Source organism: Sciurus vulgaris (assembly GCF_902686455.1).
Source record: "Sciurus vulgaris genome assembly, chromosome: 1".
Classification (NCBI taxonomy): Eukaryota; Metazoa; Chordata; class Mammalia; order Rodentia; family Sciuridae; genus Sciurus; species Sciurus vulgaris.
This window is the reverse complement of record NC_136461.1, coordinates 81,329,768-81,344,858: the sequence shown is the minus strand read 5'-3', so window position 1 is coordinate 81,344,858 and position 15,091 is coordinate 81,329,768. Positions and strand designations below refer to the sequence as shown.

Sequence of the window (15,091 nt, the reverse complement as noted above, 5' to 3'; positions counted from 1 at the left end):
TATAGGGCAAAACACTGTATCTATAACTAAAGAAACCATACATAAAATATTAAATGTTCCCGATTATTATCACAAATAAGCAAAAAAAAATTATTATAGTCATGGCTTTCTCCTCAGACTGTATTTCTTCCTTACTTCATCTCTCTTAAATAAACTTTAATATTCTTTATATTCCTTGCATTTTAAAGCTCTCCTAGCTACTCTAATCTGACAAAAAAAAAAAAAAAAAAAAGTTCTAACCCCTTAACTTCTTGACTGGACAATATTAAGAACATGAATAAAGCCTGGGTGAATTATAATTATGCTTTTAAATATATTTGTAGGCATATTAATTTGAGTTATATTTTTATCTACACTTATACAAGATCAAAGTAATAAATTAAAATTATCAAATATACTTTAATAAAATAAACTATATATATATAGCAATCAGATTCTCCTTACTGACACAACACTATCAGAATCAACATATAAATAAGAAAGACAAAGCAGTCATCCATTCCATTTGCTAGTCTGCTGGGTTAGGTTTACTTGCCTAAAATAAATAACATGTAAAAGGCTGGGTTTTAACAAGAGTAAAATTCTCTTAGTTAACTAGAGTTTTTTTGTTTTTAAACTGCAATTAATCAAGAACACTGAGCTTTTCCCAATAAAAACTCAACAGATGATACAGATAATTAGTACAATCTACAAGATCTAATTTGACATATTACTGTGGTTAATCATTCACTCCAATTGAGGACTGTGGTTTTTGTGGTCACTCAGTTAGCTTATGTTTCCTTAGAAACTCTGATAGAAACTACACAAAAATAAAATTTCAAAAACATAAAACTAAACTAGATATTAACAACTTAGTTAATATTCTTATTCATTTTAAGTCCTCAAATGTAAAATCTAGAAATAATTTTTTCAGTTTCCTGTAACTAAAAGGTTAAATGAACCATTCAAACTGAAAATATTTATCCTCCATTAATAGTGAATTATTATCCATTCAATACCTACATTGATTTAACTAACCTACTAAAAAGATGTGATTAGCATATAGGAATTTTATGACTTTTACCTTTGGCTTCTTTCCAAAGAGCCACAATTTGCCCTTGGCCTTTCCTACTGTGGTTTTGGCATCCACTTTTCCACTCTCCTGTTTGGATGCACTGATAGTTCCATCAGAAATGGTTCTATAAATATGCTGGCTGTAATCTTCAAATGGAAAGTCTCCTGGAGGTTCAAAACCAGACTTGAAGGAGTCTACCACCATTTGAGAGTCCTATACACAAGAAACAAACTTTTTTTAACCATTTTATTTGCTCATAATACTACATTAGTTTTCAAAACTTAACTGGTACGAGGAAACAAATATGTTAAAAGAAATAATTCTATAGGAATCATTAAAGGTTTAAAGTGAATAATGCCTTCCTGTGAACTGGTAGTAAATCCTAAATATATCCAAAATATACTAACTTGAAAATAAATTACCAATTTATAAAAGTCATGAAATGTAGCTTTCCCCCTCAAAATTCATCTGATGACTACTGAACTGGCTAGGAAGACCTGACAAAAAGAATACAGAAAGCAGTTATTATCAAGTAGAAATTATGATTAGTTTCAAAGGAAAAAGACCTTTTGCTTTAAAGGATGTCTAGAAAGAAGCTGAACTTTAGAATGAAGAAGAGCATCTAATCATTAAAGAGGTAAGTAGAAAGACTTTCATTCATCTAAAGGAGGGAAGAATAAATAAAATGTATTAAATACATTCTGTGGAATAGTAACAGAGCAATGGGGAGATCTTAGTGCAAAAAGCAAGTGTGAAAAAACAAAGTTTAATACTGTTCACCTAAAACTTAAAAACTCATGTAAGTACTATATCCCCCTCCAGACATACTTATCTCTATTTGAATGTGTCACTGACGTCTTACTCTCATTTTCAAAGAGAATACGTGGTTCTTCTGCTTCCTGTTTCTGTTAGCAGCATACTTTGCCTGTCATTTAGTCAAAAGTCATCCTTAAATCATTTCCTACTTTTGTCACTAATCTTTCCCTCAGCAATCATTTACAAAAGGGTAAGAATAAGAAGAGTCGGAGAACAGAAAGTACCTAACTTTGGATCCAGCAATATGGAAACACTAGAATTCCCAATTTAAAAAGTCAAAAACCCTCTTCATTAAAGATAAGGATTCTATTAGTTGCTATAAGATGGATTCTCACTAATGCCTACTTGATAAGTTTGACAGGTTTACTGTGAACACTACAGTATGTGGTACATATCTGATTCTCCTCAAACTTGCTCTTTCCTTGTACTCTGAATTTCTGCTAATCATGCTTTTTGGTTGATCAACATTTACTAAGAAATGATACTAGATTTGATTATACTAAAATCAAGATACAATGTGATGGGATTTTATTTCCTCAAGGGAAATAAATCAAGCCATTTCCTCTACTCATAATGCCCTCTTTCCTCTTTCTCTTGGTTCATTTTTCCATACACTATTCATGTTTCTTTTTTCTTTTTTATAATACTAGAAATTGTACTACGAAGTACCAGGGCCTTACACATGCTAGGCTCTGGGGGTATAGCTCTACAACTGAGCTACACCCCAGGTTCTTCCTATTTTTATTTTGAGACAGGGTCTAAGTTGCCCAGGTTGGCCTTGAACTTTCAATCCTACTCCCTCAGCCTCCTGAGGAGCTGGTATTACAGGCATATGCCACAACACCCAGCTTACCCTTGTTTCTCAATTCAGCTTAAGTACAAAATCTTGTGTTAAAGACAACTCGGGCAACTCTAGATCTGACCACATCCTTTTCTAAACTTTCAGCTAACTAACAGTGTAATAGAACTGTAACACACAGTTTACACCTATACTCTTGGATTAATATTAAAAATTAGTGGGGAAAGGAAGAGTCTTGAAAAAAAAATTTTAAGCCAGAATTTTAGCAGTTAGAATGATTCTTAGAATCCAAAAAATGTCTAACAAATTGCTTAACTTTCTTCCATAGAATATAATTTAGAACAAAATACCCATCGGATAACTCCTTTCCCAACCCATTTCATTAAACTATATACCTAAACCAAATGCATTTATTCAAAGACAATTACACAGCACTTACTCTTCTTTCATCAACTGATTTTGCTGCAAGAATCATTCCTTCCAAACATTTTGAAATGATAGGAATAACTTTGCGTTCTGAATCTGCGAATCCTCTGTAACACTCACTGAGTTTAATAGTCCTTCGTTCATCCATTTCTTGTAGTTGCTAATAAAAAGAAAATTTTAAGGAAAACTGAATGTTCTTATTCTGAACAATAGTGACCCCCAAAAAATATAATTAAAAATTTCTATCCTAATACCTTTTAAAAGTGCTATATAGCAATACTTAGTATCTGAAGTGGGGAGAAAGAGAGAGAAAGAGGGAAAGAGGGAAGGGAAGGAAGCAAGAAACTAACAAACAAATCAAGGCTTTTAGTACATTCAAAAACCAGGTTGTAGTGGTTTTCAAGTCTTCTAAAGGAATCCCACTCTGGCTACCTGTTTCCTGTCCTATACCTCTCTTTTAATTGTTCAATCAGATTAGTTTGTTTTGCTGTTTTGTTTTTCTTGCTTCCACGGAAAGTTTCATTTTTAGAGAAGATTCTGGCATTAATTTTTTTTAAAGCAATTAACCTATAACATATACAAGTCTGAGACTTCTAACTCCTTAAATTAGTTCAGAACACAGTGGTAATATCTGGCCAGACCAAGCATCCACAGTTGATTGTATGTATACCAACAGGTACCCAGACCTATAGCTCAGAGTGACGATGAGAGAGTTGGGGATACATGAGGAAAAAAGTCGCATGATCAAATGTCACAGGAAATATGCTGGAACACATGAAGTACAAGGCTTTATTTATTTATTTTTTTAATACTTTCTATTGGTCAACACTGACCTTTCTCTTTCCTAATAAGCAGCTACACTGCTCAAGTCTTCAAACTCCCACAGCCTTCATACCACTATTCCTGTTTAATTACTTCCCAAAGCCTGGGAGTTTTAAGACCTGCATTTTCACAAAATTGCAAGACTGCTGCATATCAAGATCTAAACAAAAGGATATCAGACCTCAAAACACAAAAGGTAGTTTATCCAAGTTACATTCTTTCGAGCATATGAAGAGGAGAAAAGCATTGCAGAGTGATGACTGATAGGCTTGGTGCTTCGGACTAAATGACCAGAATCTGGACTAAATGACCAGAATCTGATACCCAACTCTAACTATGCTTCCATGTAATTCCACCTTGACTTATAGTTGGGGCTGACACTCTTCTTCAAGCTCTGATCTCCTAGGGATTACCTCATTTGACAATGTTTTACTAAATCCCTTTTCTTTAGTGTCTCTTCTATCTAGAAAAGGCAGTGATATAATTTAATCCTCGTGAAAAGTCTAGGGTCTATACCTGTTTATTAGCTATCATTAAGTGCTGGCAGACACTGATAAGCAACCTCAAGACCTGAATTACAATTATGATCTAACAGAGACTGAGAGGCAAACAGGCAGAAATCAGGCTAGCATTTTAGAAGACTTGAATACAATTTAGAAGATTTATTTCTGCCACCTTTATTAATGCCAATGTTTCTGGAATGCTATCAAAAAGCTACAACATCCTAATTCTAGGTGAGCATATTATAATACATAATACTTCAGTGAAATCCTCCTGTGAGCTCAAAATATGTAATAATATAGTATTAGATTTTATCTCAAAAAGTCATTGTTTTGTGAACTATTTATAACACTAATAAGAAATGTACAGGAAAATGTATGCTTTAAAAGTCAGGAAAAATTTACTTTTCAAATATATAAACAAAAAAATCGCTTATAACCATTTTTGGTGACTAGTAAATCTACTAACATACTAATCTTAAATTTCAGAGCTGAGAATATAGTTCAGTGGTAAAAAGCTTACCTAGCCTCCATGAAACCATAGATTTGATTCCCAGCACCCTGAAATATGTCCAAAAAACAAACCAAAAAAATCCTAAGTTTTATATTTAAAGTCTAACTCTTCCAACTGAAAGCAGTTAACTTCATATAGCTAAAATTTACCTTGTAAATCTGAGGAATCACTATGTAGAAATGCTTGTGTTGTTCTCCATTAAAGTTTTGTAACTGTGCTGCATATTCATTTTTATTCTCATCAGCCATATGTGTACGCAGGTTCAACTGTTGTTTGGCCTAGAGGTAAATTGGTCCAAATCATTACCACCAGCAATGAAATCATCAAAATTCACTTTTCTGAAAACCATACTAAAATTAGATCATATATCTGTGGAGAAGTCAACACTTGATATCAAGAGAATAACAAAGTGATCTCTTTCAAACTATTGATATCATTTAAAGGAAATGTTTACAGATCTTATAGTCAGAATGGTCTCCTAACTGCAAAATCCTCCTTCTTCCTATAGTAATAGCCCTCCACCCTTGCAATAATCCATTCAAACGAAGTCTCTTACAAAATCCAAATAGAAAATAAATAAATTGACAACATTATAGCTTGAACAATTATAGGTTTAATCAGAGGAGGTAAAAAAACAGGTTAACATCAAAGTATTTTAGACTACTAAGTAAATTAAAAATAAAGCATTTCTTTATAACCCACTTACATGCAATTAGAATATGAAACTAAAATCACAAAGTAAATAATGATTAAAATGTGATTTTTCATTTTGAGTCAGGCACAATGCCTCACACCTGTAATCCCAGCTACTCAGAGGCTGAGGCAGGAAAACTGCTAGTTTAAGACAGTCTAGAAAACTTAGAAGGACCCTGTCTCAAAAATAAAAACTTTAAAAAGAAAGTTAGGGATATAAGTCAGAAGTAAAGCACTTGGCTAGAATGCATGAGGCTCTGTGTTAAATCTACAATACAAATACAAAAGGAGATTTTTGAATAATGTACTACTGAACAATGGTTTCCATCTCTATAAAATCAAAGGTACTTAAATAATGCTTTTTTAGGATATGATTCTGTTCTTGATTCCTTGAAGAAAGTCAAAGTAGTATTATCTACATTAATGAGATGAGAATATAAACATGAATTGTTAATTCTAGACATACTGGAGGATTAACTAAATAAATTTCTTAACTGTACTAAAATAATAGGGAAAAAAACCAAAGTAAGAATTGAGCTTATTTTTTTTTTTTTTTTTCCAGCGTTCCAAAGAGTGAATCATTTTACATGGCAGGTCTCTATAAACTGTAAAGTACACTGTAACCACAGTTCACTATTCTAATTCCAATTTCTACAGATGTAGTCCCTGACCTTCTAACAGTAGTGTATAAGTAAGATCATTTTAACTTAGAAACAAACTTACCTATGGAAATAACTCTAGATCTCAGATAAGCCCTTTATGATTCATTTAATTAGAGAGTAAACACTATAGCCCAAAGTGCTTCTATAAAAAATATATCTGAAATTCCAACCTGGAACCCTAAGTACATGTTCATTTGCCTGTTCCCCTTTCTCTTTTCACCACAAACCATGGTGAGACAGGAAGTTGCAGATTCCCTACCCATACAACCTCAAAGTTCTGTTAGGGAAATTCCTCCAGTTCTAAGTCACTGGCTATGATTCCCAGGATCTGGGGCTGAGGCTCCAGTGCGTATACAGGACAGGGCTAGAACCTAAAACAAACGAAGACTTCCCAAATTCTTTAATAATTAAAGAAACTGCAAATAAATGAGCATAAAAAAGGAAACTCAAACACTTAAATTCTGAATTAGAGACCAAACCAACTAGTTTGAATATGTTGTATATGTTGCATATAGATTTCAGGATGTTTGACTAATCTCTTAAGTTATCTCTGTAGACAAAATGAAGAAGCTAAATGAAAATCCATACGAGTATCTTTAACTTGCCTAATACATATATATATACATATATATATATATACACATATATATATATTTTTCAAGCAATGTTTGATAATGAGTCAAAGGAGTTCTTAAGGAGTTAATGTCAAACTGCAAGAAGTCTCCCACGTATAAAAGTAGTGCTTTTTCAATTTTTGTGGTCCATATTTTCTTCAACTGATGATAACATACTGATCAATTATGTGTAGTACATAATGCTGGAAAGGAAATTAATATAGATGACCAAAATCAGAATTGAAAACCTTAACACAGGATCAAATCTAATGATCGATAAGAAGTACTTATGAATTTAAAATACTGTGTCTAAGAAAGACATTCTCATACCATTGTACATGTAAAAAGACAGAGGGATTTCAGATAACCATAAACTCAATGGGAGTCAATCCAAACAACATGGTTGCTCAAGTCCTATACATTTAAGTTATATTAACATAAATTTAATGCTCAGACAAGGGAGGTTGTCAAACTCAGGCTTGATTAGGCCATCTAATTTCAGAAAACTACTTTATGTGGGATATTAATAAACGGAAAGGCATCCAAAGGAAAAGAATCATAATAAAAGGTACCTCAACACTATTTCATATGTGGAATAGTTGAAGAAATGATTGTTCATCTACTATAAGTACCTAAAAAGCTTTATGAAAAAATAGAGTTGATATTTTTGTATAATATTTCAGAAGTCTAAAACAGAAACATGAGTGGAGCCAATACAAGGAAATGCTAAAGCAGAAAAACAATGAGCAGACTTGCCCTGAGATTGTACATTTCCAATGACTGGGTACTTGAACTATTATTAGAGGCATAAGTTATTAAAAAATAAGGTGGAAAATATAGAAACATCATGAGTTATACTAGTAAGACAATTGTAACCTGGAATTTATATGAATTGAAGGGTTTTGTTTTTTTTTAATTGGCAAAGAGAATGAAAGGAAGAAAATCATTCCTCTTTTCCTTCTTCCTTTTTTCTCCTTCTGATTCTTTAGGAAATCATAAACTTCAAAGGAGAAAATATACTAATGGTGGTCCTTCAGTATATACAACAATATGAAGTAATAACATTCATCTATATTTCAAAAATCCCAATATTTCAGTATTATCACTATGTCAAATGTACTAAGATAAAAAGCATATAAGAATGGGAAAGGGAAAGCCAAGCAGCAGCAATTACAGGGTTAATTAATTCTACCAATAACTTATACTATAAAACATCTAGCCCAGAATCAGTAGTAAGATGTTCAGTTTTCCAAAGTGAATCATGAATAAAGAGCTACTATTATGTATTTCTGACAGTTTAATCATGTTTTTTCTTCTATAAAAATAGTTGGCAAAGAACACTACTCAACCCCTTTTTACATACCCAATTGATATACCTTAGACTTACTATCCTATTTAGAATAGGACAGTAACTGAATCCCAGTAGCAACATCCTTCCTCTACAGTTTGAATGCAGCAAAGACATTTTAATAAATCAACACACTACCTTCTCAAACCAGTATGTAGAAAGTAAGAAAAATATTTACATATTTTAGATTTACATCCAGCATCTTTCTTGAAGAATTTCTAACAATGACACAAATAGCGTGACTTCTTTCTGTATACAAGTGATTTTTTGATGTTAAAGCTGGTGTGGAATATTTCTTACCTTTTCAACATCTGCCTTGGTTGCATTAGTATCATTATCCAGTCTTTCATAGCTCTGTTGTGCTTTTTCTGCTTCTCTACATTCTCTTTCAAATTTCTTTTTACTCTGTTAAAAAAAATTAAAGTCAAAGATTTATCTCATTTAAGAAATAACTTTAAAATGTTGCCACTGAAAGAACCGCACACTGAAAGTAAAACTGTCCTTTATTTAACCAATATGTGAGCCTTAAATATCAGATATTAATTACACACTGTAAAGAAAAAAAACATAAGCATAAGTCAGTTGGTATTTACTATGTATCTCATTTCCTGTCAATTAAAAAAACCATGTATTTTGTAAGTTTTTATTATAAGCTCACCTTCAACAGATTGCTTTTGGTGTGGTGTTTGCTTCTACGCTTTTGTGGTAAGACACTAACATAACTTCAAAGTAGAAGTGTCCCTCCGAAGTGGCTTTATATTGTGTCAGGAGTCCCAGGAATATCATCATCCCAGACCCAGATATTTTAAAAAATTTTTATGTAATTCAAATTTCTAAAACTTTGTAAAAGCTATTCACAACTGAGCTATGCAATACATGTATACACACAATTTGCTTAGTTTTCAAAGCACTTAGTTTTAATTTAAGCTGCTTCCCCCAGTTGATTAAATCTCTCCACAGTTAATTCTAATATATTAGGATTTCTACTCATTTTATTCTCTTAACTAAATCTCTCCCAAAGGCTTTTAAACTGCTTGAACTGGTTGCTTGAACTGCATTGCTGCTTCCTTGGGATTTCCGTCCCCATTACCTTGGATATTCCTTGCACCTCTCTCTTATTGGGATCTCGATATTCTAGAGTTCCATACTTTCCCCTATCTAGGTTCACTTCCTCATTTGCTAGAATACATTCAGCAACAGCTTCCTGAAAAGATTTATGAGAAATAATTTTTTGAGTCTCCATGACTAAAAATACCTTTACTATCACTTTTAACTGATAAAATAAGGCTGAACTCTAGATGGAAATTGTTTTCTTTCAGAAATTTAGAACTACTCCACTATTTTCTGGTTTCCTATATGACTATCTGATCCCATTCTGGTTCCTATATAACACATGTTCATTTTGTTTTGTGTTCTCTGATGGTTGGTGGGATTTCCTTCTCCTCTATGTTCTGAAATTTTGTGAAGATAGATAGGTTTTGACACTGACCCATTGTGCTGGGCACCTGGGAAATCTTTCCATCTTAAAAATCATGTCTATCAATTTGGAGAACATTTTCTTGACTTATTTTTGCCCGTTTTCTGTGTTTTCCCCCCACTAGGATGTAAAAATAAACCTACTAGATGAGTCCTCTAAATGTATTACATTTTCTTTTACATTTTAAACCTCTATCATTTTGCTTTACTTTCTGAGAGATTTCTTCAGTCTTACCTTGTTGTTCTTTCCAGGGTTTTCATCTCTGCTATCATAAAGTTGTTGTTGTGGTGGTGGTGGTTTTTAATGAGTTCCTTTTTTAACAGTACCTTTGTCTTTATTTCATGGATGTTATTGGGGTGGGGTGGGGAGTAGTGGATTTTTTTTTTTTTTTTTTTTTTTTTGCAGTGCTGGGGGTTGAACCCAGGGCCTTGTGCTTGCAAGGCAAGCACTCTACCAACTGAGTTATATCCCCAGTACGAGTAGTGGAGATCGAACTCAGGAGTGCTTTGCCACTGAGCTCCATACATCCTCAGTCCATTTTATTGTTTGTGCAGGATCAAGCTAAGTTGCTTGGGCCGGTCTGGAACTTGGGATCCTCTTCCCTCAACCTCCTGAGTCACTGGGATTACAGGCATGTATAACCACGGTTTGCTTCCTTATCTGTTTTTAAGTATCTTAATTTTCACTTCCTTTCATAGTCACTTGTTTCTTCTAAGGTGTCCTTTTCCTATATATTAGTTTGGGTCTCTGATGCACACATTAGATACTTCCTTTAACTATCCGGGGATTTTGGGCTATATGTTTCTTTTTAAAAAACTAATTCAAAGTTCTATACAGGTGGTTTTTCCCTAGGAAAAAAGGAAAATAGCTAGGTATTTTCCTTAGAAAAAAACATAGTATCAATATCAGTAATTTTTTTGTTTCAGTTTTTCCCCTCTAGCTGGTTGATTCCCCAGAGAAGGTCTTTTCCAATTTCTTGCCTGGAAAAAAAATGCCTTGCTAAACTGTATTCTGAGGTATTCAAAAGAAAGCAAGGAATCCCACCATTTTGTATTGCCCTAACCTACTTTGTAGAACCCTTACGATGTCAATGTTTTGTTTGGGGGTTTACAAAACACTGAATAGTGCAAATTTGAATCCCAAATCTTGTGACTATAAGGTCAAAGGGTTTAAATTTCTTATAGGAGCCAGTCAGTAAACAATCTGCACTCAAAAGGTAGTCCTTATGCTGGCAGTGCAGGTGATCACAGTAGACAAATGGGGTAAACAGCAGGGGATCGATAAGCAGCAAAATAACTGCTTCACTGAGAAGCAGATATCCTCCGCTTGAAACCCCAGGTATGGAGCAACAAAGGAACACAGCCTCCCTCTAGTTTGCCATCTTGGATCTCATGCATCAGGCTACTGAAGACTGGGAGGTTTGAATACTGTATGACTGTTATAGTGTAGATTTTTTTTTGTTTTGTTTTTCTTTTTTTTTCCCCTTTTTGAAAATTTTTGGTTTTATTTCTTTACTTTTCTTGCTCTATTTTCCTCTTGTTTACCTGTTTCCTCAGTCTCTTTCTCCCTTTTCTGATGCTAACAACCAACTTCTTTTGATTATACTTTCACTCTTTCTATGAACTTCTATATACTCTTTTCCTACCCCATTAACAGTTACATCCTACACCCCTCCCCATCCTCTTTGTCCTCCATTAGAAACTGCAGACCTTATTGCAAATCTATTAGTTATACTGGAGATAATAATTGAACACATCTTCTCTGTTTATTATGACAATATTGTTAATGTCTTTATAGGGGCTATTTGGCTTAGGACTGCATATTGTCTGAACTGGGTACTGCTAATATTGATCTCCCCCTTAAAGAAAAGGTTTTGGAAATCCATAGAGTCACTATGAGCCTATGGGGCGGGGGAATGAACTACCTCAGATCTACACTGATAGAGGGGAAGATACCTGACCAACATAAAAAAGGGGGGGGGGGAGGAGAATTATCCAAACAAACCTAGATTCTATATTAATAGAATCCAGAGACAGCATGGTAGAAGAAATGTCACAAAAGGACTTCAGATTATACATAATTAAAATGATTCATGAAGCAAAGAATGAGATAAGAGAGCAAATGCAGGCAATGAAAGATCACTCCAATAAGCAGTTGAAAGAGCAACTGCGGGAAGCAAAAGATAATTTCAACAAAGAGAGATTCTCCAAAAAAAAAAAAAAAAAAAAACCAAACAGAAATCCTTGAAACGAAGGAAACAATAAACCAAATAAACTCAATGGAAAGCATCACCAATAGATTAGATCACTTGGAAGACAGAACCTCAGACAATGAAGACAAAATATTTAATCTTGAAAATAAAGTTGACAGAGAAGATGATAAGAAATCATGAATGGAACTTCAAGAACTATTATACATCATGAAAAGACCAAATTTAAGAATTATCAGGATTGAGGAAGGCACAGAGATACAAACCAAAGGAATGAACAACCTATTCAAGGAAACAACGTCAGAAAATTTCCCAAGCCTAACAAATGAAATGGAAAATCAAATACAAGAGGCATACAGAACACCAAATGTACAAAATCACAACACATCCACATCAAGGCACACTATAATGAAAAAGGGAAACGAACAAAATAAAGATAGGATTTTGAAGGCTTCGAGAGAAAAGCATCAGATTATATATACGGGGAAAACAATATGGATATCAGCAGATTTCTCAGCCCAGAGCCTAAAAGCTAGAAGGGCCTGGAACAACATATTTCAAGCTCTGAAAGAACACAGTTGCCAATCAAGAATCCTAGACCCAGCAAAACTAACCTTTAGAATTGAAGATGAAATAAAATCCTTCCATGATAAACAAAAGTTAAATGAATTTACAAATAGAAAGCCTGCACTACAGGACATTCTCAGCAAAATATTCCATGTGAGGAGGAAATGTAAAACAACAATGTAGGTCAGCAAAGGGAGGAGCTACCTTAAAGCAAAAACCAATCAAAGGAGAAACCAAGTCAAGTTAAAAACCAAAAATAAGCCCAAATGACTGGGAATACAAATCATATCTCAATAATAACCCTGAATGTTAATGGCCTAAACTCATCAATCAAAAGACACAGACTGGCAGAATGGATTAAAAAGAAAGACCCAAAAATATGATGCCTTCTAGAGACTCATCTCATAAATAAGGACACCCACAGATTAAAGGTGAAAGGATGGGAAAAAACCTACTATGCACAAGGACTTAGTAAAAAAATAGGGGTTTCCATCCTTATATCAGATAAAGTGGACTTCAAGTGGAAGTTAGTCAGAAGGGATAAAGGACATTTCCTACTGCTTAAGGGAATCATAAATCTGGAAGACATAATGATCATACATATTTATGCCCCAAACAATGGTGCATCCATGCACATCAAACAAATCCTTCTCAATTCCAGGAATCAAATAGACCACAACACAATAACTCTGGGTGACTTTAACACACCACTGTCACCACTGGATAGATCTTCCAAACAAAAACTAAACAAAGAAATCTTAGAACTCAATAATACAATCAATAACTTAGACTTACTAGACATATGTACAATATTCCATCAAGGAATGAATATACTTTCTTCTAGCAGCACATGGAACCTTCTCTAAAACAGACCATATGTTATGCCACAAAGCAGTCCTTAGTAAATGCAAAAAAACAGATACTACCTTGTGTTCTATCAGATCATAACGGATTGAAATTAGAAATCAATGAAAACACACACACACACACACACACACACACACACACACGAACTACTCTAACACCTGTAGACAAAGTAATATGCTATTGAAAGAAGTATGAATAACAGAAAACATCAGGGAGGAGATAAAAAAAAATTCTTAGAGGTAAATGAGAATGAGGATACAACATATCAAAATCTCTGGGACACTATGAAAACAGTACTAAGGAAAATTCATTGCATGGAGCACATTCAAGAAAAGAATAAAAAGTCAACAACTAAATAACCTAACATTACATCTCGAAACCCTAGAAAAAGAACAGAACACCAAAAGTAGTAGAATACAGGAAATAATTAAAATCAGAGCTGAAATCAATGAAATTGAATCAAAAGAAACAATTCAAAAAGTTGACAAAACAAAAAGTTGGTTCTTTGAGAAAGTAAACAAAATAGACAAACCCTTAGCCACACTAACAAAGAGAAGGAGAGAGAAGACTCAAATTACTAAAATTCATGAAGAAAAAGGAAACATGTTGACAGACACCACTCAAATACATAGCATAGTGAGAAACTACTTTGAAAACCTGTACTCCAACAAAACAGAAAATCTCAAAGACATCGACAAATTTCTAGAGACATAATGATCCTCCCAAACTGAACCTGGACATACACAATTTAAACAGATCAATATTAAGCAATGAAATAGAAGCAGCCATCAAAAGCCTACCAACCAAGAAAAGCCCAGGACCAGATGGATTCTCAGTCAAGTTCTACAAGACCTTCAAGGAAGAACTCTTTCCAATACTCCTCAAAGTATTCCATGAATTAGAAAGGAGGGAACCCTTACCCAAACCAGACAAAGACACATCAAGGAAAGGAAATTTTAGACCAATATCTCTGATGAATATAGATGCAAAAATCCTTCACAAAATCCTGGCAAATTGCATACAAAAATATATTAAGAAGATAGTGCACCACAATCAAATGGGGTTCATCACAGGAATGCAAGGTTGGTTCAACATCCAGAAATCGATAAATGTAATTAATCACATCAATAGACTTAAGGTTATGATTATTTCAATTGAGGCAGAGAAAGTGTTTGACAAAATGCAACACCGGTTCATGCTCAAAACACTAGAAAAATAGGGATAGTAGGAACATACCTCAACATTGTAAAGGCTATTCATGCTAAGCCCACGGCCAACATCATTCTTAATGAAGAAAAACTGAAAGCATTTCCTTTTTAACGGAATAAGATAGAGATGCCCTCTTTCACCACTTCTATTCAACATTGTCCTTGAAATACTAGCCAGAGTAATTAGGCAGACCAAAGAAATTAAAGGGATACAAATAGGAAGAGGAACTCAAGCTGTCACTATTTGCTGATTACACGATTCTGTATTTAGAGGATCCAAAAAACTCCATCAGAAAACTTCTAGACCTCATAAATGAATTCAGCAATATAGCAGGACATAAAATCAAGATGCACAAATTTAAAACATTTTTATTCATAAGTGATGAAACATCTGAAAGGGAAATGAGGAAAACAACTCTGTTCACAATAGCCTCAAAAAATAAATAAATAAATAAATAAATAAATAAGTAAGTAAATAAGTAAATAGGTAAATAAATAAATACGATACTTGGGAA

General features: G+C 33.7%; 1 protein-coding gene across 3 annotated transcripts in view; it reads right to left on the bottom strand.

The window, feature by feature from the left end:
- FNBP1L (formin binding protein 1 like) overlaps window positions 1-15,091 on the bottom strand; it is a 122,589-nt gene that overhangs the window by 22,058 nt on the left and 85,440 nt on the right. For all 3 annotated transcript variants that reach the window (XM_079150554.1, XM_079150552.1, XM_079150553.1), the window contains exons 6-9: window positions 8,549-8,653; window positions 5,081-5,209; window positions 3,109-3,255; window positions 1,064-1,267 (exon numbers count right to left, since the gene is read on the bottom strand). In XM_079150554.1, the coding sequence (XP_079006680.1) occupies window positions 1,064-1,267; window positions 3,109-3,255; window positions 5,081-5,209; window positions 8,549-8,653 (585 nt within the window). The remainder of the gene's footprint in view (window positions 1-1,063; window positions 1,268-3,108; window positions 3,256-5,080; window positions 5,210-8,548; window positions 8,654-15,091) is intronic.